The 21,878-nt window shown below is 40.7% G+C and overlaps 5 protein-coding genes across 13 annotated transcripts; 4 read left to right on the forward strand and 1 right to left on the reverse strand.

The window, feature by feature from the left end:
• Positions 1-8,918: 8,918 nt before the first annotated feature.
• Positions 8,919-11,741, forward strand: LOC124342612 (conserved oligomeric Golgi complex subunit 8-like). The gene is made up of 7 exons (XM_046795652.1): positions 8,919-9,046; positions 9,114-9,206; positions 9,277-9,401; positions 9,466-9,741; positions 9,809-10,022; positions 10,090-10,253; positions 10,318-11,741. The coding sequence occupies exons 1-7, from the start codon at positions 8,992-8,994 to the stop codon at positions 11,638-11,640; spliced, it is 2,250 nt and encodes a 749-aa protein (XP_046651608.1). The 5' UTR covers positions 8,919-8,991; the 3' UTR covers positions 11,641-11,741.
• A 43-nt stretch (positions 11,742-11,784) lies between these two features.
• On the reverse strand, positions 11,785-13,968 carry LOC124342740 (uncharacterized PPE family protein PPE62-like). Its single transcript, XM_046795876.1, has 3 exons — positions 13,252-13,968; positions 12,243-13,179; positions 11,785-12,174 (listed from the first exon to the last, which is right to left on the reverse strand). The coding sequence occupies exons 1-3, from the start codon at positions 13,273-13,275 to the stop codon at positions 11,954-11,956; spliced, it is 1,182 nt and encodes a 393-aa protein (XP_046651832.1). The 5' UTR covers positions 13,276-13,968; the 3' UTR covers positions 11,785-11,953.
• Positions 13,969-14,224: 256 nt separating this feature from the next.
• On the forward strand, positions 14,225-15,768 carry LOC124342214. Its single transcript, XM_046795177.1, has 10 exons — positions 14,225-14,233; positions 14,503-14,602; positions 14,670-14,705; positions 14,770-14,835; positions 14,895-14,927; positions 14,984-15,043; positions 15,103-15,150; positions 15,209-15,265; positions 15,328-15,375; positions 15,435-15,768. Exons 1-10 carry the CDS (start codon positions 14,225-14,227, stop codon positions 15,590-15,592), a joined length of 615 nt encoding a protein of 204 aa, XP_046651133.1. The 3' UTR covers positions 15,593-15,768.
• Positions 15,769-16,505: 737 nt separating this feature from the next.
• Positions 16,506-18,219, forward strand: LOC124342861 (keratin-associated protein 6-2-like). 8 transcript variants are annotated; one of them, XM_046796055.1, is made up of 12 exons: positions 16,506-16,606; positions 16,669-16,781; positions 16,845-16,922; positions 17,004-17,018; positions 17,085-17,116; positions 17,179-17,241; positions 17,312-17,353; positions 17,454-17,504; positions 17,566-17,613; positions 17,702-17,746; positions 17,849-17,908; positions 17,979-18,219. In XM_046796055.1, the coding sequence occupies exons 1-12, from the start codon at positions 16,595-16,597 to the stop codon at positions 17,996-17,998; spliced, it is 579 nt and encodes a 192-aa protein (XP_046652011.1). In that variant the 5' UTR covers positions 16,506-16,594; the 3' UTR covers positions 17,999-18,219. The 8 variants fall into 8 exon arrangements, with proteins under 8 accessions (XP_046652011.1, XP_046652013.1, XP_046652012.1 ...); XM_046796057.1 differs by lacking the exon at positions 17,566-17,613; XM_046796056.1 differs by lacking the exon at positions 17,312-17,353.
• Positions 18,220-18,934: 715 nt separating this feature from the next.
• On the forward strand, positions 18,935-20,269 carry LOC124342870. Of its 2 annotated transcripts, none has more exons than XM_046796072.1 (7): positions 18,935-19,024; positions 19,101-19,193; positions 19,269-19,325; positions 19,399-19,576; positions 19,646-19,794; positions 19,870-20,045; positions 20,109-20,269. In XM_046796072.1, the coding sequence occupies exons 2-6, from the start codon at positions 19,104-19,106 to the stop codon at positions 19,930-19,932; spliced, it is 537 nt and encodes a 178-aa protein (XP_046652028.1). In that variant the 5' UTR covers positions 18,935-19,024; positions 19,101-19,103; the 3' UTR covers positions 19,933-20,045; positions 20,109-20,269. The 2 variants fall into 2 exon arrangements, with proteins under 2 accessions (XP_046652028.1, XP_046652029.1); XM_046796073.1 differs by having other exon boundaries at positions 18,942-19,024; positions 19,110-19,193.
• The last annotated feature ends 1,609 nt before the right edge of the window (positions 20,270-21,878 follow it).

Below are 21,878 nucleotides of genomic sequence, written 5' to 3' on the forward strand. Positions count from 1 at the left end.
GCGTTTTGACAGCTGTGCCATATTCAGCGGGAATATTGGCGGAAATTGTTCGGACATCACGCGGACGCAATCATCAGAAAAAGCCCAAAAGGCATTTCCCAACAAGCGGCGTCCATTGGGTGGAGGCTGTGCGGGATAACAATGGGAACCGCTTTCCAATATCGCTCCCGCGTTCCTTTTCATACGTGTGTACAGTATATTTATATGTCTAAAGCAATAATCACGTCGTCGATCTATCTCGGCCTTTCTCAACACAGGACCTCCTGGGAAATATCTCGACAAGAATTTAGCAAAGGGGGAAAAAAAGAGGAACTTTGGGAGACTTTTGTGTGACATTAGGTAACCGTTTACATGACCGCAAAGCGCGGCCCTGCGGTTGTGTCGCACATTTGAACCTTATATATTTAAGACTCCCCCTATAGATAGAATACACGGACTATTAGAATACCCGTCCAGCCTATAATGTTGATGCGTCTATATAGAAAGTATCAAGGGGTTTATATCATTTTTGTTTTGTTTTTTAAGGGAGTTTTGTGTGTGTACACTGCGAAGAAGCCGATGAAAAACCCCGGGCGGGAGAGTAAGGTCATCCAGCATACGTCACATGCGCTCGCTGACGTGCTATATATATGAAACAAAAAACAAACAAAAAAGTTGTAACGATTAACTGGATCGTTTTCACCATCCAGGATATGTGTGTGTGCATAGGCAGCGCTTCGTCTTCCTTGACTTGCAAATCGAATTAGCCTATATAGACTCTCACGCGTGACCGAACGCGTGCGCTATATACTAGCTAACCCCCCCTCCTTCTTCTTCTGCAACCTTTTCTCTTATGCATCTCAAGTTTTTAAACAGGGAAATGCGGCCATCTTTTCCCAACTAAAAAGTCAAAGAAAAGTTTTCCTTTTTTTAAAAAAATAAATAAAAGAGGGTGACGAAAATCGATCAATAATCGTCAAGGTTATATTATAAGAAAAAACATGTAACAATGGCTTACAAGTATTATTAACAAGTTCACCCTCTTTTTTTTCTCGTCACTTGAAAATTCTCAAAATAGATGTATAGATCGGTGGGGGGGAAGAAGAAGAAGAAGACAGTGTTCTTTAAAGTCTTCGCTATACGTATAAGACCGATTTCCATGTATCGGGACACGCCCTTTGACTTTGGTGACGATCTAATCGTAAGAAGTTTGTTATAAAAAGACCCAAAAAGAAAAAGTTGGGCGTGCCCAATATCGAAAATAAGAATAAGCCAGCAGCACAGAAATATATATAACTCAACGAGCTTCTCCTATACTATGTAATAGGTGACATCATATTTATGTCTTGATGAAAGAATGTGTGAAAAAGGTCGAGTGTAAAAAAAAACTGACGTCAATATCGGGAAATCGGATCAATTATATTCTTTGATTGTAGTTTGTCCAATTTTTTCAAATGTCTAAAGGTTTAATCTTTTTTTCATTGAATTTTATTATTTCATTTTAGTTTTTTTTCGGGAAGACGATCTAAAGTTGCCAGAGAGAGACATGCGCGTGCGTCCGTGATTGTGTCAATTTATTGATCACATCCGGATGACACGGTCAATAAAAATCGTTAGATAGTGATGAAAGGAGAACAAGATTTTCTATCGTCCCCAGCCTCAGACCTCTACAACACCCACAACATTTGATGCTGGCGGTTGTTGCCTAGTTTTTTGAATAATCAAAAACTATTTCCGATGTAATAGTAGCATGTTTTTTTTAGCCAATCAGATATACATGAGTGTACATTATATAGGATATGCGACATCTCCCCCCCCCCCCAGCTCCGGCTGGATTAAAAGGATGTGTGGGTGTCCGAATAAAGGAATAGATAGATCCATTTCCGGCCTCTATATGTGTGTATACATATTTTATCCATGGCTGAATATATGAACGATGTGTGTGTGTGTATACAAAGCCTTTTCCCCCTCGTCAACCCTTTTTGTCCCCTCTCCATATGCACTTATAACCCATCAATAAAAAGGAGGAAAAAGAAAAAAAAAAGAATAACTCTATATAGATCTAGTTGCTTTTGACGTGACGTTAATGGGCACCGAATATCATTTTCTTTTTCTTCTGGAATAGTAAAGTTCCATATGTTTCCCGTCGCCATGTCAAGTTGGATCTTTTAGATAGAATATTCAGTCGGCTGCGATCTCCCAACCATTTTTTCCAAATTGATCAAAGAAGACGCATAGATAGAAGACACAATGTTTCGTGGAATAGACACAGTTGGTATAGGCACAACGGTTATATAATATTATATTGTGGAAGCGCCAGGGATCTTTTATTTTTGTTGTTGGGGGCTGGCTGGGCGGTGCCGGGCAATCAAGTAAATTACACGGCACGACGACGTAGAGAAAAGTTTTCCAATGTGTGTAGCGCTATTATATAAGCGCCCGGCTGTGCTGGGGTTAGCTAGTCCGGTGTATATCGTCTCTAATACAGCGCGGTTATATAGACACACACACACACACACAGACGTATATAATATAAAAGAACCGTGAAAACCGCACCTCTGGCATATAATCTACGACCGAGGCTTGATTGCCTAATGAGTAGCGCTAGTTGCCAGTTAGTCCCGCCTCATTAACGACTCATCGTATATTAGAGAACACACATCTACTACTACTATATATACTGCTGCCACTACGCCGTTTGCTAGAAGATATCTAGACGGCCTTTGTAAACTTTTCCATCTACTACTAGACACAAAAGCCGCTCGGTGGAATTATACGATCCCTATGTATTTTATTGATACATCAAAATAGAACAGGCGGCGGCCTTTTAATCTGGAAAAAATAAAACTCATTTGCCTAAACTCCTCCTGCCGGCCAACCGTAATTTTTTAAAAAAGAAAAGAAATTTTTTCAACAAATGGCTGGCTGAAAATTGTTTGGAAAGAAAATTAACGAATATCTTTTCTCTTGATGGAATCGTTCAAAATAGGCGTATTATAAGTATATATAGACTGTGCAGCTGATTCTGTTGGTTGGGATCCACTTAGATGGAGGAGCTCTCTCATCGTCATGCAAAGTCTCAATCTCGTTGCAGCCCAGCATTAATCCCGACTGAAATTACCAGTTATAGTACTCGCGGACGACGACGGCAGCAGCAGGGCCGTCCGGTGTGTATATTCTAACACTCACGGTCGTTTGACGTGCTCACGCCAATTGGCTCTATCGCGGAATTATACACACACATCTACACAATAGACGCATAGAGTAGTTAACAGCGTTAACAGCGCAGCGCTTTTAGATTTAATTACAATTCCGTTAAATAATCAAAATAAAAGAAATGCAATTTTGATAAGACTGACAGACTGTGCACGCATACCGTGTTTCCACTTTCTTTGTAGAAGTTGTATATACATACAACTGCTGTAATCATCTGATATATCTATCGCGGCAGCAGCAACGGCGGTCATTTCTAAATGTTTTTATACATAATAAGAAACAATTCTTTTTGTATGTGTTCGATTGTTTACCGAAAACGTGTACAGGCCGGCCGCTTGTGAAAGCTCTTTTTGCTATAGACGATATGAGAGAGACTACATATAAGGGTGCGCTGCTGTTGTCTACATATAAGACGTCATCAGCTGCGTGATCTCTTGAAATATCGCCCTTGTTATTTGTACGGCTTTTGCTGGGCAGCGTGAGCTTCTCTCGGCGTACTAGTAGCCTACATTTTCGCCCGGGATATCCATCGATCAGCAGACCCACAAGGAGAGAGAAGGAAGAAGGTCTTCTTCTTATTTCTTCTGCTGACGTCGAGCCTCGTCGACGATCTCATCCACAGTGCTGCTGTGCGTGTGTGACGTCGATGTTGTTGGCCGTCTCTCTCCCCCCCAGCAGAGGAAACGACGTTGTCGATCGGCTAATAAGTCACATATAACTGCGTGGGAATATATCTAAAAACCGAGCTAGACAAAAGATTTTAATCTAATTTAGCGATTTCGTGTTGGTTCGAAATAATCAAGTTCCCTCCTGCCAATTTCTTAACGTTAGAGAATTTCTCCAATTGCGTAATAAAAAGACGACGCCATAGTCAGTATCTATATACGCGCAGGAGTGCAGGATTCTTTTTGGCGTCGTTGGCGTCGTGTGGCTGGCTCTATATGGATGATATCTCTCGAATAACTGCTGGATGCATTTGCAATTGTAATTCCGCTCGGGGGATTGTGTGTTAGACTAGAGAGACAGGCCAAAAGGAAGGAAGGAGAGAGATATATATTCCGCCCGATCCTGCATGGTGTCTGTGTGTCAAATTTGAGTTTATAGCCGCGCTCCTGTAATAGCTGGTATATAATCAGAAATGCAGGAGATTTCTCTTTCTCTCCTGCATATAGCTAAAAGCTCAATTTGCCAAATAGCTTAGAGAGTCTAGAGTAGAGTACACCGTCGTCAGATTGAATAGGGCCCAAGAATGTCACAGGGATGATGTTTGTCTTACCGTTTAGAGTTGATCAACAGCTCCTACGCTGTGTCTTGTTTGATCAGACACAAAGTCACAAAGTGTCGAAAAAGGGTCTGAAAGGTTTTTATTTTTATTATTTTAAAAAAGACAATGGAATCGAATGTGATGATTGGATCAAAGCGGGACCCAATCAAACATTTTTCCTTTCGATTTTTTGTTGTTAAAGATGATTTGATTTGATTTTTGTGTTTGCCCCTTTTGGCATCGCTAGGAGAAAAGATAAGGAGCCTCCGCGTTCTGTTATCTTTCGCTCCGTAAAAGGAGTTCTATATAACTTATACTGATGGCTTTCCCTTCCTTTCGTGTGATGTTATTCGACGTCGCACTTCAGACTTGAGAGTCATAACAATAATCTTTATAAGATCCTGGGCCACACCTTCTTCTTCTATTATACGTCAACAGATCGCGGGATGAGCGCGCGCGAGAGTTCCGTATGCGGTTCTTTACGACGATACACACACACAAGTCGATGGCGGCCGGGTTCAAATGGGTCGACGGCGAATGGAATCTTGACATTGTCCCCGATGATCTCCATCTCTTAAATGACATCAAGTTGCTGGGGAAATTGATGCAGCAGCAGCCAACGCCCTTCTTTTATATGTATACATTTCTTATTCCCTTTTTTATTTCGTCGAATAGATAATCGAAAAATTGAAACGTGCCAAATGTCTATTATAATATACGTAGGCCTAATAGCCGTTTTTTTTCTTTGATGGGAGATTGTGCTATCTCGACTGCGTGCGCAAGGCAATCTATATCTAATAGGTCTGAATATTATAGTACTATAGAATTCACGCTACAGAATTCTTATTTTCTCTTGTATTCTGACAAGTTGTTGTAGGTTTATTATTTAATGCTCATCACCAGGACACCAGGATTGTACATGAATGTTTGATCTAACTATACGCTGGTTATTCTTTGATTATGTAACGTGGTGCGGTGGCAGACAAATTCGGTTGTGTGTCGTTCAACTCGGATTATTCGAATCTCTTCTACGCGGCAGGGATAGACGCGAGCGTCGCCCAACTGAATTTTTGATCAAAGAATCGACGCATATAAGAGTCTGAATGCCCTACGCCATATATCTACACTCTATATGCAGACTGTGTAGTAGTACAATAGTTCCAACCAGCACACACACGCATATATGCGTCCCTTCCTTGATTTTAAATTCAGTTCCGATCGTTAGCAGCAGCGCGTCTTGTCGCTTCTTTATATTTCTCGGCTTCTGAATATAAAAGCCCAAAAAATGGCGTTTACATATAAATCAAACAACTCTCTCTCTCTGCTCTCTCTGTGTATAGTTCCGGCTCATCCAGCAGCCACCGCTTTCGCTTTTGAAGTCTATTATTTAATCAAGATTTCCATATCTCCCAATATCTTTCTTGGATGTGTGTTTGTGTAATCACGTAATACGCGGAATTTCATTTCACGGTAGCACCACCACAAGTACAACAACAACGACCCGCATTGTATTTTATGTAATATCGCCATGAAATTAGAGTTATTACAGATGGCGCGGAATTTCCTTGACATCATTTCTGTTTTTTTTCGGGGGTAGTCTGGGAAAGGAAAAAAAAAGGTGATCCGATCCCTTGCGGGACTGTTGGGACAATCAAGGATGTGTCATCAACGGGATTTCTGGGCCAAAGGATATAATATATACTATATGAAACACGCAGCAGTCTCATCTCTCTCTCTCTCTGATGTGCAGCTTTGGATGATACAATATAAAGCCTCCGGATGAGAGAGCGGAGGGGAAAGAAAAAGGGGTTGGAGTCTCTGCTCCATTTTTGAACGACGACAAAAAATGTCCAGGGCCTAAAAACTCGTCCCCCCCTCCCTCCCAAGTTGATGGCAGATGACGCAGCTCCGTGCAGAGTCAACAAAAGCCCAAAGACATGAACTAAACATCGAAATACTAAAAAAGACGAGGGGAGAGAGAAATAACTGGGAAAAGAACAAGAAAATAAAAATAGAGCCGATATCCCCATCATATACACACAAAAGGAGAAAACAGCGCAGCAGTGTTCACATCGACTTGGGTTTTGTCAATATATCAAACGGGCCGTATAGCAGACGGCGCATGCAGTTAAAGCGGGAAATGTTTGATTTGAATTATTGTTCGCCAAGGCAAACACACACACAAATGGCATGAGCCATCGTGGAGAGAGAGAAACTATTTGATAGACAAATGGGAGCAGCTCTAGAGAGGATATATGTAGTATACACTGGATTCATTCCGCTATCGGCAATCACTGCTTGAAACAGAGACTCTCTCTACTTCCGGCAAGCACACCAGGGAATTAATGTATCACTTGTGTGCATATGTGAGCCGGCACTTTGGTTCAGACAAAACTGCACGTTTAAAAATGCTGAACTCAACGCGGCTGATGTTGAAGAATTTCATTTTTATAATAATCAACTGACGACACTTTTGGAAGTGTCAACGCACAGCATTATTCCGCAAAGGATCGTCGTGCTGGATTTATTATTATTTGACCAACCGCAGACAAGAAAGTTGTGCGTGCGTGTTGTTCCATGGAGATTGGCATTTTTGGACTTACTATATCGGCGACGCTGATGTTTGTGTTGTGTCCGGCGTCGAGTGGCGATGTCATAATATAAATAATCTCACGTGCTGTGTGCGACGGGCTGCTCGAGTTGTGACAAACTGAACATCCGGTACGTGTTTTCAAACGACACAAAAAACAAAAGAAAAGCGCCCAGTCCTTCCTTCCTCCTCCCTCCCCCCACTCGTTGTTTTTCAATAGGTCTTTGGAGAGCCCAGTTGTTGTGTGTCCAGGATTTTTAAACATTACAAAAGACGCTGCCTGGGAGGGTGGGGGAAAGAACTCTATAGTAGTAGTATGTGACATGGCTGTTATTCTACGGCTGTATACTTATGTCAGGCTCATTTCGAGCTGATAGAGGGGGAACAGTCACGCAATTCGACAGACAGTGACTCATACATTCTGTTGTGGTGTATATACCCAAAGCAGTTTTGACAAAACAAATGTCTTATTTGTTAATTAAACAGAGTCGACTGTAATATGAAGATTATACAAGACGTCACGCATCACTTATACGTACGTATATACACAGCACACGTTTGGCTATTTTGATACCAACAGTTTACATGTATATAAGCCCGGGATCAATCGTTTGCCAATTGCAGACGGCCGCACCAGGTAGGATCGTTTTGTTAATAGGGGGGATGACTGGGAGGGTATTTAATAACAAACTGGAGCGGAGAGCAATGGGTTCTTATGTTGGAAATCGAACAAGATCGATCACTTTCTTTCCCCCAGTCGATCAAGGCAAGGCAGATGGAGAGAGAAGAAGAAGAAGTGACTCTGTCGTTTCCCTTGTGGCCCGACGATCCTGCCCAGCAGGACGCAGCCGCGGCTCTACAAGGGAGGGGAAATGCATCTCAATCGATTTGTTTTCGCTCGTCTGCCTTTCCCACTAGTCTTCCTAGTCGTAGTAATAGTAGAATATTATATATGTTTCATGAGCTATACTGCTAACCCACATCTACTCTGATATTTAGGTTACCAGACAATGGCGGATTGCAAATGTGATTAAACCGCACGCATCTATCCGGATGGAAACAACAATGGTAATGCAGACGACCAGCATCTGGTCAAATACAAATACGGACGCAAAACTAAACCCAAATGAATCGTATAAAGGATATTGCTGGACATCAAAGCTTTAAAGGAATTGGTCCATCAGTTTTCAAAAGATGATGCTTCCGGTATTGATATCCTCAGAGTGCGGATATATATAAGGAAAACATGTTTTTTTTCTTTCTTATGGGCAGCAGCAGCAGGGGTGCTGCTGAGCTTTCAAGCATGTTGATCTTGAAGCAGTCAGCCATAGGAATCCTTTAGCTGGATTGGCCCACAGTCCTCTCCACTATGAAAGCCTCATCCGCCCCTCGGAGTGTCGTAATGTGTACAAACACATCCACATCCACCTAGACTCAATCCGACATTGCACTTTGCCAACGAAAAAATGTCGGTAGATTGTATGTAGGAGACCCCAGCTGGCAGTTGCAGAGTGAACTTGTTGGATAACCTCCCCTTTTCGTTAATGAACTTTTGTTTTCCCTTTTCTTTTTTTTTATTAGGATGGGGGGATATTTTTATTCTTTCTAGTGAACTTGGGTAGTGCGCTCCCGAACAATTTGTAAAATCTGCTGCAAATCGAATGATTGGTTGGCAACAGCTTTCGGGGTAATTGCATTTTTCACTCAAAGGCTTTGTATTTTGCAATGCACGTCCACCTTTTATTGATTGCTGTCGGGTACTAATTCTCTAGGAGATGTTTTCAGGTATTATTATTGTATTTACAAACCAACTATTCGAAGCTTAAAAGGGGAAATTCAGACCTGTCTGCTTGTTGATAGATGGCAGCACAATTTGTGGCGGTTCTGCAGCAGACTACGTGGCAAATTGCCGACCCACCGTTTTTGACTTTTTTGTGCGAACATGGAAAGCGAAGATGCACTGCTTAAACTTGTGTTTAATGGGGATGATTTCAAAGGTTTGTTTTAAAAGTGTGTGTTTCACAATGAGTTGCAAATGACCTTAGTATTCAATTACTTTTTTAGTCCTTCCTGAGAGATTGTCAGAGCTCAACCTGACGACCAATGATGCCAGTCAATATTTGAAGCAGATAAGTTCATTGGGATTAAAGAATCTGGGTAAGTTGCAAAGTATTTTTTTTTCAAGTTCAAGACTACTTGATTACTATGGCAGATATGTGAATTACAGGTAAAGAAGTTAACAGAATAGCAGAAGAAAAAACATCCATCATCAACCAAACACAGGAGCTTGCCTTTCAGGAATATCCAACATTCATCGAGACAGCCCAATGCACACAAGATATTTTTCAAAACGTATGCACTACCTAAAGTTGCACATTAGACGTTTCTAATAAAATATTCATTGCTTTGCTCACAGTTTCAAAAAGTGAACCAGAGTACCGAAAAGTTAACTTCCGGTCTGACAACCCTAAAAGAAAAATGCTTGGAGTTTTCTCAGACAGCTCAGTCTCTGAGCGCTGCCAGACGACTGACGAGTCTAGCCCTATCACGACATACACAGCTACTAGAAATACTCGAACTTCCACAACTGATGGATACCTGTGTTCGCAACGGATATTGGGAAGAGGCCCTTGAACTCGCTTCTTACGTCGCTCGCTTAGAGCGCAAGTTAGGATACATCCCTCTGATTGTGGTATGGAATTTAGAATATCATCAATATTATTCAATTTGCTTTTAAACTGTTCCTGTTACTTTATCAGAAAGTAGCACAGGAGGTTCAGTCATGTACGCGATTAATGCTGAGTCAGCTAATAGCCCAGCTAAGGATGCCAGCTCAACTCCCCCACTGTTTGAAAGTAGTGGGCTATTTGCGGCGTATGGGTGTCTTCTCTGAAGAGGAAATCCGTCTCAAGTTTCTTCAAGCGAGGGATTCTTGGTTCAAATCTACGTTGGACGAAATTCCAAAAGAAGATGGTGATTCATCCTATCAACCTATTTCCGTTTCTTCCTTAATCTTTTTGATCAAATTTGTCGTTGGCAGCTTATCAGCATGTTTTAAAAACGGTTGAATTGAGTCGTGTCCATCTGTTTGACATTGCCACGCAATACCGCGCCATATTTACCGATGAAGATCCTTTGGTGCTGGCCAATCAAGATCCCAACACTAACGAATCCGCCATCTATTATTCGTGGATCATTCAAAAGGTACTACTATTGAAAGATTTTAAATACTAGCCTTGCGACTGATTGTTGGTTATTTGAACGACAGATAACGGATTTCTTGGGGGCACTTCAATGCGACCTGCCTAAAGTCTCGCCATCTTCTCTAGAATCCGTGTTTGGCCAGTGCATGTACTTTGGCCTCAGTTTTGGCCGCATAGGTTCCGACTTCCGCTCTCTCTTAGTCCCCCTCTTTTCTCAAGTGGTCTACGATCGATTCGACCATTCCGCTAACAAGTCTGAGGCGCAGTTCGCCGAGGCCATGGCTAGCTTTAGCCTCACTCGCACCGGTTCATTTGGGAGTAGTGCTAGTTATTCGTACATTCAAACACCTCCGTCCTCGGCCGATCAAGTCCAACCACCTTACGCCCTAATGAAATTTTCTCCCGTGGCTGAGCTGTGCAACGGGTTGATTGCCGCCTTCAACGAGTTACGCATGTGCGCCCCTGTTCAACTGGTAGACCCAGTGGCCCGCAAATTAGAGCGCACTCTTTGCAATTGCTCTCAAATTATGGCAGATTTTCACCGCCAAGAGAAGGGGGCTTTTACAGTCAATGAGGAGCTGGAGTTCACCAAGTGTCTCCAGCTGTACCGCAACGAATTTTTATCGTACGTTCAGAAGATTCTCCAATTGATGTTTTCGCCAGCGTTGATCTCTGCCCAGACTGGATTCCCAACAGGCGAAATAGTGAAACAAGAAGTCTGCTGCCTTAACAAGAGTTTAATTCTCACTCCCATCGATCACTTGCATGCAAAAGAAGAACCCCTCATACTTCCAGAATTAGCTTTAATACCTACATCATCGCCATCTCTGACGGCGAATCAGCCAGTACAAGAGCCAGAGGCAACCACTGAGTCAATCCAACCATCAAATTCCGATCGACCTATGGATAATGGAACTCTAGATGAAGAAATACTGCCCGCAACAGATGCTGTAGTTACAGGATTTGAAGATGAGATCAAACTTGAACCTGTTTCCGAACCTAAAGTTGAAACTCAACCCGAAGCTGAGACTGCGCATGAAGTTGCACCAGAACTTGATCCAGTTGTTAATAATGATTTAGAAGCCAAGCCGGAACAGGAGACAGAAGATCAACAACCTATAGAGTCGACTGAATGTCCTTCTGAAATGCCGATCCTTCCAGAGAGAAATGTCGAGTCTAACGTTGAATTAAAGCCCGAGCTTGCGAGTGACATTTTAGTGGAAACTGATTCAACTGATAATCGTGACGCATTACAGGTGACAAATCAAGATTCCGCCTTGGAGTTGGCAGAACCAGTAGTAGAACCAGTAATGCCACTTCATTCAGAAGAAAATGATGAGTTAAATCAATTGACTACAGGGAATGACAATGAAGAGTTTGTTAGTTGAACCAATTGTCCCCAATATGTTTTATTATAAAAATCTATTGTTATTTACTTTATTGTATACCATGAATTTCCTGTGATCAATCAAAGTTGCTAAAAAGCTAATCGTCTATGCTCTTTTTGTAGTTCTATAGTCCAGGTTATGCGGTTGATTGAAAAAAGGGTGTATTTTTCTTTTTAAACATGGTGTGAAGTGTGCAATTTTAAGTATAATCATTCATCGATTCAAGAAACAGCTCAATAAGAAGGAAGAAAATTTAGATATTTTTTTTTACACAGAATCGTTTGGATAATCATTTTCGAGATTTCAGATGTCGCTAAACGGAACCGGAGTTGCTTCGGACTTGGCCACCAGCCGAATGACTGGTTACTGTACCGGCCGCACTGGTATCGCGATTGGTAGCAGGCAGCCCGGAGTTGCGGCTGTTCCAGTTGGATGACTGAGACTGTCCTTCTTCGTTGTTTTCAGAGTTGTAGAGCTGGATATAGTACGGTGAAGTTGGATCTAAAGGTGAACGCTTGAAAGAATTGCTCTCACCTAAATAATAAGATATTTACGATTCTGTTACATTCCTGGATACGATTTAAAAAATTAAAATTAATTACCAAAGGAGTTTGTTGCAAACAGGCTTGGGTTACCGAATCCGCTAGACGAGACGCCAGTATTGAACGAGCTGAAATTGTTCAAGCCGTTGTTGAACCCAGTACCGAAGCGATTATTCAAACTATTTGCGCTGCTGAAACCGTTGATTCCATTACTCAGACTACCAAAGTTGTTGTTGAAACCAACTCCGCTGCCGATGCCATTCAGGCCGTTCAGTCCTCCGGTGCCGATACCATTCAGGCCGTTCAGTCCGGTTGCCCCGTTTCTAAAGGAGTTGACTCCGCCAAAGCTGTTCCCGTTGATTCCGAGGCTATTAAAACCGGACGGATCGTTGAAAACTCCCACTCCATTGAACCCATTGGTCATCAAACCTTGCTGATTAGGCCAGTAACTGGTACCGAGACCGGGTTGATTAAACACTCTAGTATTGACACCAAATCCACCCATATTATTTCCATAAGGTGAGTAAATCATTGAATTACTGTAGCCAAATGGATTCGACATTGCATCTACCCCAAAGCTAGTTCCTGCAAAACCAGTACCGAGGATATTGTTTCCTAGTCCAGCACTACCAAATGAAGCTCCCGTATAACCAGTTCCAACGAAGTTATTTCCTAAACCCACAGGACCGAAACTGCTGCCCATGAAGTTATTATTCGGTAAACCCGTCCCGAGTCCCAAGCCCGTTCCGAAATTCATGCCACCGTTGGGCACGAATCCTGTTCCAATGCCTGTATTGAATCCGCCGTTCCCGAATCCACCAGCGAATCCTAATCCCGCACCAGGAGGAATGCTTCGACGGAATCCAGACTTTTTCTCGGCTTCAAGTGTCTTCCCTTCACCATTCGTGGCGTAAATCAACATGGGCTTTCTGGCGTCGTTTTGGGCGGTCGATCGACTAGGATCGGCCCTTGCCAAACAGTGCCCAATAAGGGCAACCTGAAAATTGACAGTAATGACACAATTAAAATTTCCGTTCTAATGTTATTCAACAAGTAATCGCTATCTTACCACGAATATAGGTTTCAGCAACATGGAATATTGTTGGACGTACTTGAAAAGCGTTTGTGCTGGATGCTCGACTATTCTGTACTAACACGGTAAGTGAACTTTATGCCTCCATTTATATCCTCTTATTATTTGAAAGACTCTGTCGAATCTCAGTGTTCAATTTTAAGATTTTAATAACAACAAACGCAGGTCACTGGAGCGGATGCCCATAATCGTGGGTCATCTCATGACAGAAGACAATGAAGTGAAAGTCCATCGAGTTGGCCGGGCAGACAATTGTGCCGTTCTTTTGTCCAAGTTGGTCACCCAGGTCGAGGCGGAAATTACAAAACATGTTTCCAGACGTCAATTTCCATAATTGATCCGACAAACGACAAACATCAGTGTGGGTCACTATGTCCCGTTTGCTAAACGTTTCCTTAAATTCTCCTTGCAGGTATAAGGCAACCGATTTTTATCGGGAACAGGAAGGGATATCCATAGAGTGCACGACCATATAAACTTTCATTTTTATTCTTGCATGAAATGCATATAATTAAGGGGATTGCTCATTCTAGATTTTCAACAATTGTGTCAATTTTGTTGCTGGAGGTGAAGGCTAAATATTTCCAATTTTGGACGTTTGCAAACTCTCGAAAAGTAAACAATCGGCAACGAGCGCTGCGTAAAATCAATTGATCCTTCCAACAAGGCAGAAAAACTGGTTGATCCGGTCTACCGTTGGTTAGTATATAACTTTCACCTTTCTCTAATTTAATGGAGATCGTTTCCTCATGATATCACACACATAGCGTATACACTAGTCGCGGCGGAAGGTCCAACAGCTCTGACAGAGCTCTAACAGTTTGTATTTCATATAAAAAGGACTTGCATTTCAAGCAAACGACATCATTCAGCCAACAGCTTCCGGACTCCCTTACGAATCCAAGAGCCTGCTAACTGTTGACTAAAAATCTAAACCAGTTTCATCACCATGAAAACTGTAAGTATATTATTTTTAATTAAAAAAATAATTATCGTGTTACTAATTTCCTATCGCCATTTACAGATGAATCTTATAGCCGTATTGGCGCTTGTGTGCATCTGCAGAGCAGCAGCCGATGGACTTAACATGAAGCGTGACGACCGTAACGAAGGATCCGAGAGTCAACTTCAACGATCGTAATTCAAATGATTATAATTCTATTGATTATTAAATATTAATGGAATTATTCTTTTCTAGGTACGGAGGTGGATCCGCATACGGTTTAGGTGGACTCGGAGGGGGCTACGGCGGAGGCTACGGCGGGGGCTTCGGCGGGGGCTTCGGCGGGGGCTACGGCGGGGGCTTCGGCGGGGGCTACGGCAGCAGGTAACAGCAAACAAAATAAATAAGTTAATTCCTAACTTTGTTTTTAATAATTACAACTAATTTATAGTCTTGGATACGGTGGACTTGGAGGATACGGAGGAGGGTAAGAGAAAACAAAGCGTATTTCTAACTTTAGCCCGTGTACTTATAAGCTCTTATTTTCTTAGACTTGGCGGCGGCTATGGTGGACTTGGAGGTTATGGGGGCATTGGGGGCATTGGATACGGAAGCGGGTAAAATTTGAAATAAATCATTTTTAATTGCTTCACGATATACTTAAGCAATTTTTTAGGCTTGGCGGCGGTTATGGAGGATATGGCGGCGGGTATAAATTAAAAAAATTCATTTAATGTGCATTAGAAACTTAAGAAATTTTCTTAGGCTTGGCGGCAGCTACGGTGGTCTTGGGGGTTATGGAGGCGGCCTTGGATACGGTGGAGGGTAAGATCTAAATTAAATAATTTTTGATTTTTTCACCATATACTTAAGCAATTATTTAGACTTGGCGGTAGCTACGGTGGTCTTGGAGGCCTTGGATACGGCGGCGGGTAAAATCTGAAACAATTCTTAAAAATTGTTATCCCAATACTTAAGAAAATTTCTTAGGCTTGGTGGCAGCTACGGTGGTCTTGGTGGTTATGGAGGCCTTGGATATGGAGGAGGGTAAGATCTGAAAGATAATCCCATAACAAATATGATCCCAATACTTAAGACATTTTCTTTAGGCTTGGCGGCGGTTACGGAGGATATGGAGGCCTTGGTTACGGCGGCGGGTATAAACTAAAACATAATTCATTTAGAGTGCATTACAAGACTTAAGCAATTTACTTAGGCTTGGCGGTAGCTACGGCGGAAGTTACGGATCTTACGGTTCCGGATATGGAACTCGCGCTTACTAAAATTGATTCGTATTTACGTCGCAGCCTAAGCAGCATTGTACCAACGATCCTTCTTTGTTTTCTTCGCTTTGATTTTCGACCTGGGATATGATGTTGTTGCAGACTTTGTTCATCCCCGAAAACCATTTACATCGCCTGCTGCATCTTTACCTTACTCGTCTCCTTTCATTTTGTTCGTTTTTATTTACATCAAATGTAAAATATTAAAGACTGAAGCCATGCAATGATTTCGCATGCAATCTATACAATATAAATCTTGAAACAAAATTTCATTTTGAAAATTCGGAAAATTATTTGGGTTCAAGTAGAACCATGAAAGATAAAATGCCAAACTGTATTCGGCAAAATAACTTGCAAAACGCTTGAAACCCTGTTAAATAAGGCATTTAAAAATGTCCCTGACGTAACGCAAAGGTTTTGATGATTATTTTTGAGATCTGTGCCGCAACTGGAAAATCTTTATCAACCATTAAAAAAAATTGGAATTAAATCTTCGAAAGGGTACCATGCTGATAAAATTCTAGATGCGGGAATATGAATAGCATAAACTAATGACCCAACGTGACCCAGCAACTGTTTTTACGTGCTGCAATTTCATATTTAAGGCCCGTGCCATACTGAGAAAGTTATGGAGAGTTAACAATAAAACTCATATCAAAGGAGATAAATGCATTTAAACCATATCCAGCAGTATAGATAGTTGAAGACGTCTCTGACGTGTTAACGCAAATTTTTATTTACGTATATTAATATTGGTATATTTTTTTAAGGCCACAAGGAAAATTTTACGTCCATAGAAAAAGTGGGATAAAATGACGGTGCATTATAGTTGATTTTTTGCCGTTAATCGAAAATAACTTTCACCTTTCACCAGATTAATTGACAAATTTTCCTCATGACATGACACGGAACCAATGACGCATATCAAAGTGGAAACTGTAGCATTGCCATAGCGCATAGTGTTTGATATAAAAGGGCTAGTATTCGAATCAAACAGTATCATTGAATCAACAGCTTCAGGACCAGCTTGAAAATCTAAAAGCCTGCTTACCTTGATAACTGTTGTGAATTGATCTGACGATATCCTTTCATCATGAAGACCGCTGTAAGTTTAAACCTATTCATATTCTATTGTAATATTGTAATCATTTGTGACACATACAATAGATGAGCATTATTGCCTTATTGGCGCTAGTGTGCCTCTGTAACGCTACATCAGATGAACTAAGAGTAAGACGTGATGACCATTACGCAGGAGAAGAGCACCGACTTAAGCGATCGTAATTTAATTTCAATTTGTGTTTAGCATGTGATAAGGAATGATAATGCGCCTTTTTTCTTAGGCATGGTTCTTATGGCTACGGCGGGGGCTACGGCGGGGGTTATGGAAGTTACGGCGGCTATGGCGGTGGCTTCGGAGGGTAAAACAGATACAAATAATCACTTGTCCTGAATGATTTTTTAAAGTAAAATTAATATTTTTTTTTGTTAATTATTAATAGGGGCTACGGCGGAGGGTAATTATTGAATTTATTTACTTTTATTTATGTTTCAAATGTATTAAAGACTTAAATTGCAATCAGGCATGGCTATGGCGGATATGGTGGAGGATACGGTATTTTGAATTTATAATTCAAATGAATTTAACAATAATTTATTCCTTAACTTAATTTTAAGGTGCCGGAATTGGATATGGCTCAGGATATGGTTCTTTCGGCGGAGGATATGGTGGAGGATACGGTATTAATTCCCTTAAATTTTATAATTCAAATGTATTTACCAATAATTTATTCCTTAACTTAATTTTCAGGCACCGGAATCGGATACGGATCAGGATATGGTGGAGGATACGGTATTTATTCTTGAATTTTTTCTTTACTGATCAAACTAATTTTTGGATTTATCCTTGATCAATTCATTGATCAACAATTTATCCCTGATTCAATTTTCAGGCTCCGGAATCGGATATGGCTCAGGATATGGTTCTTACGGCGGAGGATACGGTATATTGACATTAAAAATTATACTTTTAAAAGTGCTAATTCATTCCTAATTAATATTCAGGCGGTGGATATGGATCGGGTTACGGTTCTTCTTATGGCGGAGGATACGGTAATATAAGATAATAGAAAATCATATATATATAAATATATAATATAAATATAATAAAAGTGCTAATTCATTCCTAATTAATATTCAGGCGGCGGATATGGATCAGGTTACGGTTCTTATGGCGGTGGATATGGTATTAACATAAAAAAATGATTATTTTATTTGAAAATTTGATATAATATAATATCTCTTTACCAAGTTGAATTTAAGTTAATTCCTCGGTTAAATTATTCAGGCGCTGGTGGATACGGTGGTAGCTATGGATACGGCGGTAGCTTTGGTGGTGGCTACGGTGGTATGTCTAAATTTTGAATTGTTCACTAAAGCAAAATCTAATCTTTAATCCATGATTAATCCATAATTAGGCATTGGCGGCGGCTACTAGATGACTCAATCTATTGGCCTATTCTGAACGCTGAATACATGTCCTAGCTAACGTTTTTTGCAAGTCTTGAAAAGTGTTAAATCATCATTGGCCATGGTTTTGAATTTGACCGAGAAAAATTATGGTCAAATCCGCATCATATTTCTTGTATAATTAGAAATATTGACTTATTGAATGTAAAACTTGAAATTTTTTTTTGTTATAAAATACACAATTTTAAATCGAAAAATGTATCTAGTTTAAACATTTTACAATATATTTCGCTGGCAATGGGTTTTCCGTTTTCCATCTCTAAAAAAAATCACCGAGTTTTTAGGGTGTCGGTAAAGTGCAGGTTGGACGGTGGGTAAAGTGCGGAACACGGAGTGCAACGAGCCTGCCGAGTAAAACTCGGGTACTGTAAAAAAACTAAAATGTAATGTAGACGACAAAATGGTGACCCCCGAGTGCATTTCCCGAGTTTTAGTTCCCCGACCCCCGACTTTTAGTGATACCCAAAAAAATGCGTTAGCCTAATGACGTAACTATGCTGCCATGCGTGGCTGCGTCCTGCGTTTATAATATACTTGTACGGAAATAAACAGATTTACTTCCCTCACTAAATGAAATTATGTTTAAAGTTTCACAGTATTAGTCGTTTTGTTTATCTTTTTCCTCTTTTAGAATTTAACAGAATAGTTGCTGAGAATGACAATAATCTTTTTCAATTCCGAATGTCAATAATCTTTTTTTTTTCTACAAATATATCCTTTGGAACTAGTTAAGTAATCAGCGTGTTATTTTGTTTAAAAATAACGCCCGCTAGGTGGTATTCGGGAAACGTCGGGAAAAGTCGGAAATTGACGATTCGATTTCAATTCTGTGGCATTCTCTAAACCTACTTTCGCTTGGGGGCATGTAATTCTCACACTTCAAAATTTATCACCTCTTGCCGGCGGGACAATTTCCTAACCCAGTTGTGAACTTGCAAGACTCATTTTACGCCATTGTCTCACACGTGTATTCTTCGCTGCCCGTTCACTCAGAGTAAGTTGAGAGCTTCTGACCTTTTTTTAGTTTTTTATTGTTTTATTTTGAGTTGTATTTGGCATTTATGAAAAAGATCATGGAGGAATCGATGGCTATAAAGGAAAAAGATCCCAGTACTGCCCAACTTCATCTAAATCCCGCCACCGGCAACAACTGTTCTATTTGTGTAACATTTAATGACGTCAAAGATTATTTAGTCTACTTGTAAGAATGATATTTGAGCTTCATTTCTTTTCAACAGGAAAAAATACAATCGCTGAACAGTTTGTGGGAGGCAGTGGATGATAGCCCAGAATTTGTAAGTTTGTCTAAAGTTTCATTTAGATTGTTGATGTGTCCGAAATTCTCTCAACAATTAACAACTTCTTAAGGTAAAATGTCTAGAGGACTTGAAAGCAAATGAGCATGGCGAGCTTGACGCATGGCTCGACGCTAAAACGATGACGATTGAACTCTTAGGTTGCCATTTTCTTAAACGTAGTGAATTTGAATTCAGAAACTGCTATGGACCGATGTTTGAAAGCTGTCGTGCTCATTCATTAATCAAAAGTAAGTTTCCGTTTAACACTAGATTAATAGCAATAATATACATTTCCGTTTTACCACGTTTTACAACAGAACATGTTCAGGAACGGTTCCCTGATGTAGCAGACGACCAGTTCGACTCGGATGTCAAAAGTTGGTTCAATGATCAATACTCGTTATTTGAAGAGTTAAAGTTTGTTTCCGTTGTCGATGATCAGGAACAAGCTGCTGAATGTGTAACTGTAAGTAGCTATAATTCATTCACAAAATATTCCAGAAGTAGTAAAAGCTTTTACACCTTTCTTAACAAAAACTAGGAAAGTGGAGAAACAGTTGGAATGCTGATATCTTTAATTGCCAAAACGATTGCAGGAAAGTGAAGACGGTTATTTGTATGGTATCCTTAATCACATTTTCGAAAAAAATGCTGTGGGGATGGTACTACATTTTGGAATTGATCAGGAAAAAGGACATTTCTATTATTTGATTCGTGGTAATATTTCTTACACAACAGTTTAAAACCAGATTTCATGTAAATTATATCCATTCAATATAGATGTTGTGTTGGATAAATTTTCTCAAGCATTCGATGAGAATTCCTTTGATGAATGTGTGAAGAATTGGTTCTGCGATTGCAAATTTCATTACAGAACTCTTAGTGCATATGTTTATAATTCACCTGGCCAGGATATCATTCGTAACAACTGCAATCTATGTGTATAATAGCTTACTAATGAATTTAACATTTACGTACAATACATACAACGTACGTTATGACTTCTTTTCTTTCTTCCGTCCATGCCACACATGCGGTGAATTTTGACATTGGCGTCAAGAGTGTCCCAACAAAAAGAAATTGCGTTGCCGTTTTTGTTTCCAGATGGGTCATTCTTGGCGAAATTGCGACACCCGTCTGTTCTGACAAGAGATGTGCTTGAGTTCTGCAAACAAGTCTGAATTCTGTAGACTGTCTCTGATTGGTGGGGAGCTTTATTAATTAATTAAGAGGCACACTTTAAACAAATTTTTTAAATTGCCAGATGTACCAGAAAACTCTGGTATGGTGTTGACACCAACCCAACAAGAGATGGATCAATTTGAACCATACATCTTGCGGATGTATAGAAAACATTGGGCAGAACACGGCGCTTTCATTGTCAGGCCACCGACACAACTGAAACTTGATGTCAAGTTGATGGATGATTTAAAAAAAAAGTCGCCCCACTGGATCAAATCTACACGCCGCCACCCAGCAAACAAGATGGGGTTTTCCTCGTGAACGACAAGGAGTCCCAAAAGAAAGAGAAGGGTAATAAAGGAAACATTCGCAAATTAAAATACTCTAGCCGTTCTTCAAATTAATTTCCATTTTTTAACAGATATGACTGTTAGGGAATTTTTCGCGTCATGCCTTGATGCCGACAAAGCAAAAGACGGAGTTCTCTACAGCCGTACACCAGATAAGCAAAAGTTGCCGTTTTGGTTTGCCATACTGCACCATTTTAAGAACGTTGCGGAAGGTAGGGAACAGAAGCCGCAGTACGTGATTAACCTTCTGCATTCCCTCTTCCCAGTTGACAGCAACAAAATGTGGTAAAAAAAAGCAACAGATATATATTCACAGTGGAAATGTCTAATCCATTTGTCTTTTTTAAAAAGGTACTTACCCAATCTTCGCCGGGCTTTTAAGCCATATCTACACAATCCGGACGAGACTATAAACGCAGTCAACGTGCCTAATATCTACATCGGTTAGCTGGGGAGTTTCTCAGCCTGGCACGTGGAGGATTTGAACCTCTTTAGCATTAACAAGCATCACCTGGGTAAACCAAAGTATTGGATCGCGTAAGTGTTTTCCCGTTTGTTTCGCTAACATTCAAGATGTAAAAAATCTTTTCATCTCATTCAGGGTGTCCTACAAGTACACGGAGGAGTTGCGGAAGCTTTTCCGCGACCAGGTACCGGATTACTATGACTGCTGTGAAGCTGCGGACTGGTGAGTGTTACTTCAACTTACCTTGATGCTCGTGTTATTAATGTATATGTGTTGTTAAAAGGCACAAGGGGATAGTTGTGTTGCCTCAAATGCTGTTGGCTCATACTCCCACCCATACCTTTTCACACTTTGAAACAGTGTGAGGGGGATTATGTGGTGACCTGCCCATCAGCATTTCATTTCGTGCTCAACGAAGGCGCCAACGCGGCGGAAGCCATGAACTACAGCAGTAAGGAGTGGACATTTTACCGTTATCCATTCAAAAAGTGCACATGTGCGCTTAAAGCTGGTTATACAGCCATCGAAAGGAAATTTAAAAAGGTCAGTTGG

The sequence above is a fragment of the Daphnia pulicaria genome, chromosome 6 (assembly GCF_021234035.1).
Source record: "Daphnia pulicaria isolate SC F1-1A chromosome 6, SC_F0-13Bv2, whole genome shotgun sequence".
Taxonomy (NCBI): Eukaryota; Metazoa; Arthropoda; class Branchiopoda; order Diplostraca; family Daphniidae; genus Daphnia; species Daphnia pulicaria.

Excerpts from the sequence above, each read along its gene's own strand:
- LOC124342612 (XM_046795652.1), top strand. The coding sequence starts at position 8,992 with ATGGAAAGCGAAGATGCACTGCTTAAACTTGTGTTTAATGGGGATGAT. Across the intron at positions 9,047-9,113 it reads TAATGGGGATGATTTCAAAG|TCCTTCCTGAGAGATTGTCA; the intron begins GTTTGTTTTAAA and ends TTACTTTTTTAG. Across the intron at positions 10,254-10,317 it reads ATTCGTGGATCATTCAAAAG|ATAACGGATTTCTTGGGGGC; the intron begins GTACTACTATTG and ends TTTGAACGACAG.
- LOC124342740 (XM_046795876.1), bottom strand. The coding sequence starts at position 13,275 with ATGTTGCTGAAACCTATATTCGTG. Across the intron at positions 13,180-13,251 it reads TGCTGAAACCTATATTCGTG|GTTGCCCTTATTGGGCACTG; the intron begins GTAAGATAGCGA and ends GTCAATTTTCAG. Across the intron at positions 12,175-12,242 it reads GTTTGCAACAAACTCCTTTG|GTGAGAGCAATTCTTTCAAG; the intron begins GTAATTAATTTT and ends CTTATTATTTAG.
- LOC124342214 (XM_046795177.1), top strand. Across the intron at positions 14,603-14,669 it reads GGCGGGGGCTACGGCAGCAG|TCTTGGATACGGTGGACTTG; the intron begins GTAACAGCAAAC and ends ACTAATTTATAG. Across the intron at positions 15,266-15,327 it reads GGCCTTGGATATGGAGGAGG|GCTTGGCGGCGGTTACGGAG; the intron begins GTAAGATCTGAA and ends CATTTTCTTTAG.
- LOC124342861 (XM_046796055.1), top strand. Across the intron at positions 17,242-17,311 it reads AGGATATGGTGGAGGATACG|GCACCGGAATCGGATACGGA; the intron begins GTATTAATTCCC and ends CTTAATTTTCAG. Across the intron at positions 17,354-17,453 it reads AGGATATGGTGGAGGATACG|GCTCCGGAATCGGATATGGC; the intron begins GTATTTATTCTT and ends TTCAATTTTCAG.
- LOC124342870 (XM_046796072.1), top strand. The coding sequence starts at position 19,104 with ATGGAGGAATCGATGGCTATAAAGGAAAAAGATCCCAGTACTGCCCAA. Across the intron at positions 19,577-19,645 it reads TGCTCATTCATTAATCAAAA|AACATGTTCAGGAACGGTTC; the intron begins GTAAGTTTCCGT and ends GTTTTACAACAG. Across the intron at positions 19,795-19,869 it reads AAGCTGCTGAATGTGTAACT|GAAAGTGGAGAAACAGTTGG; the intron begins GTAAGTAGCTAT and ends AACAAAAACTAG.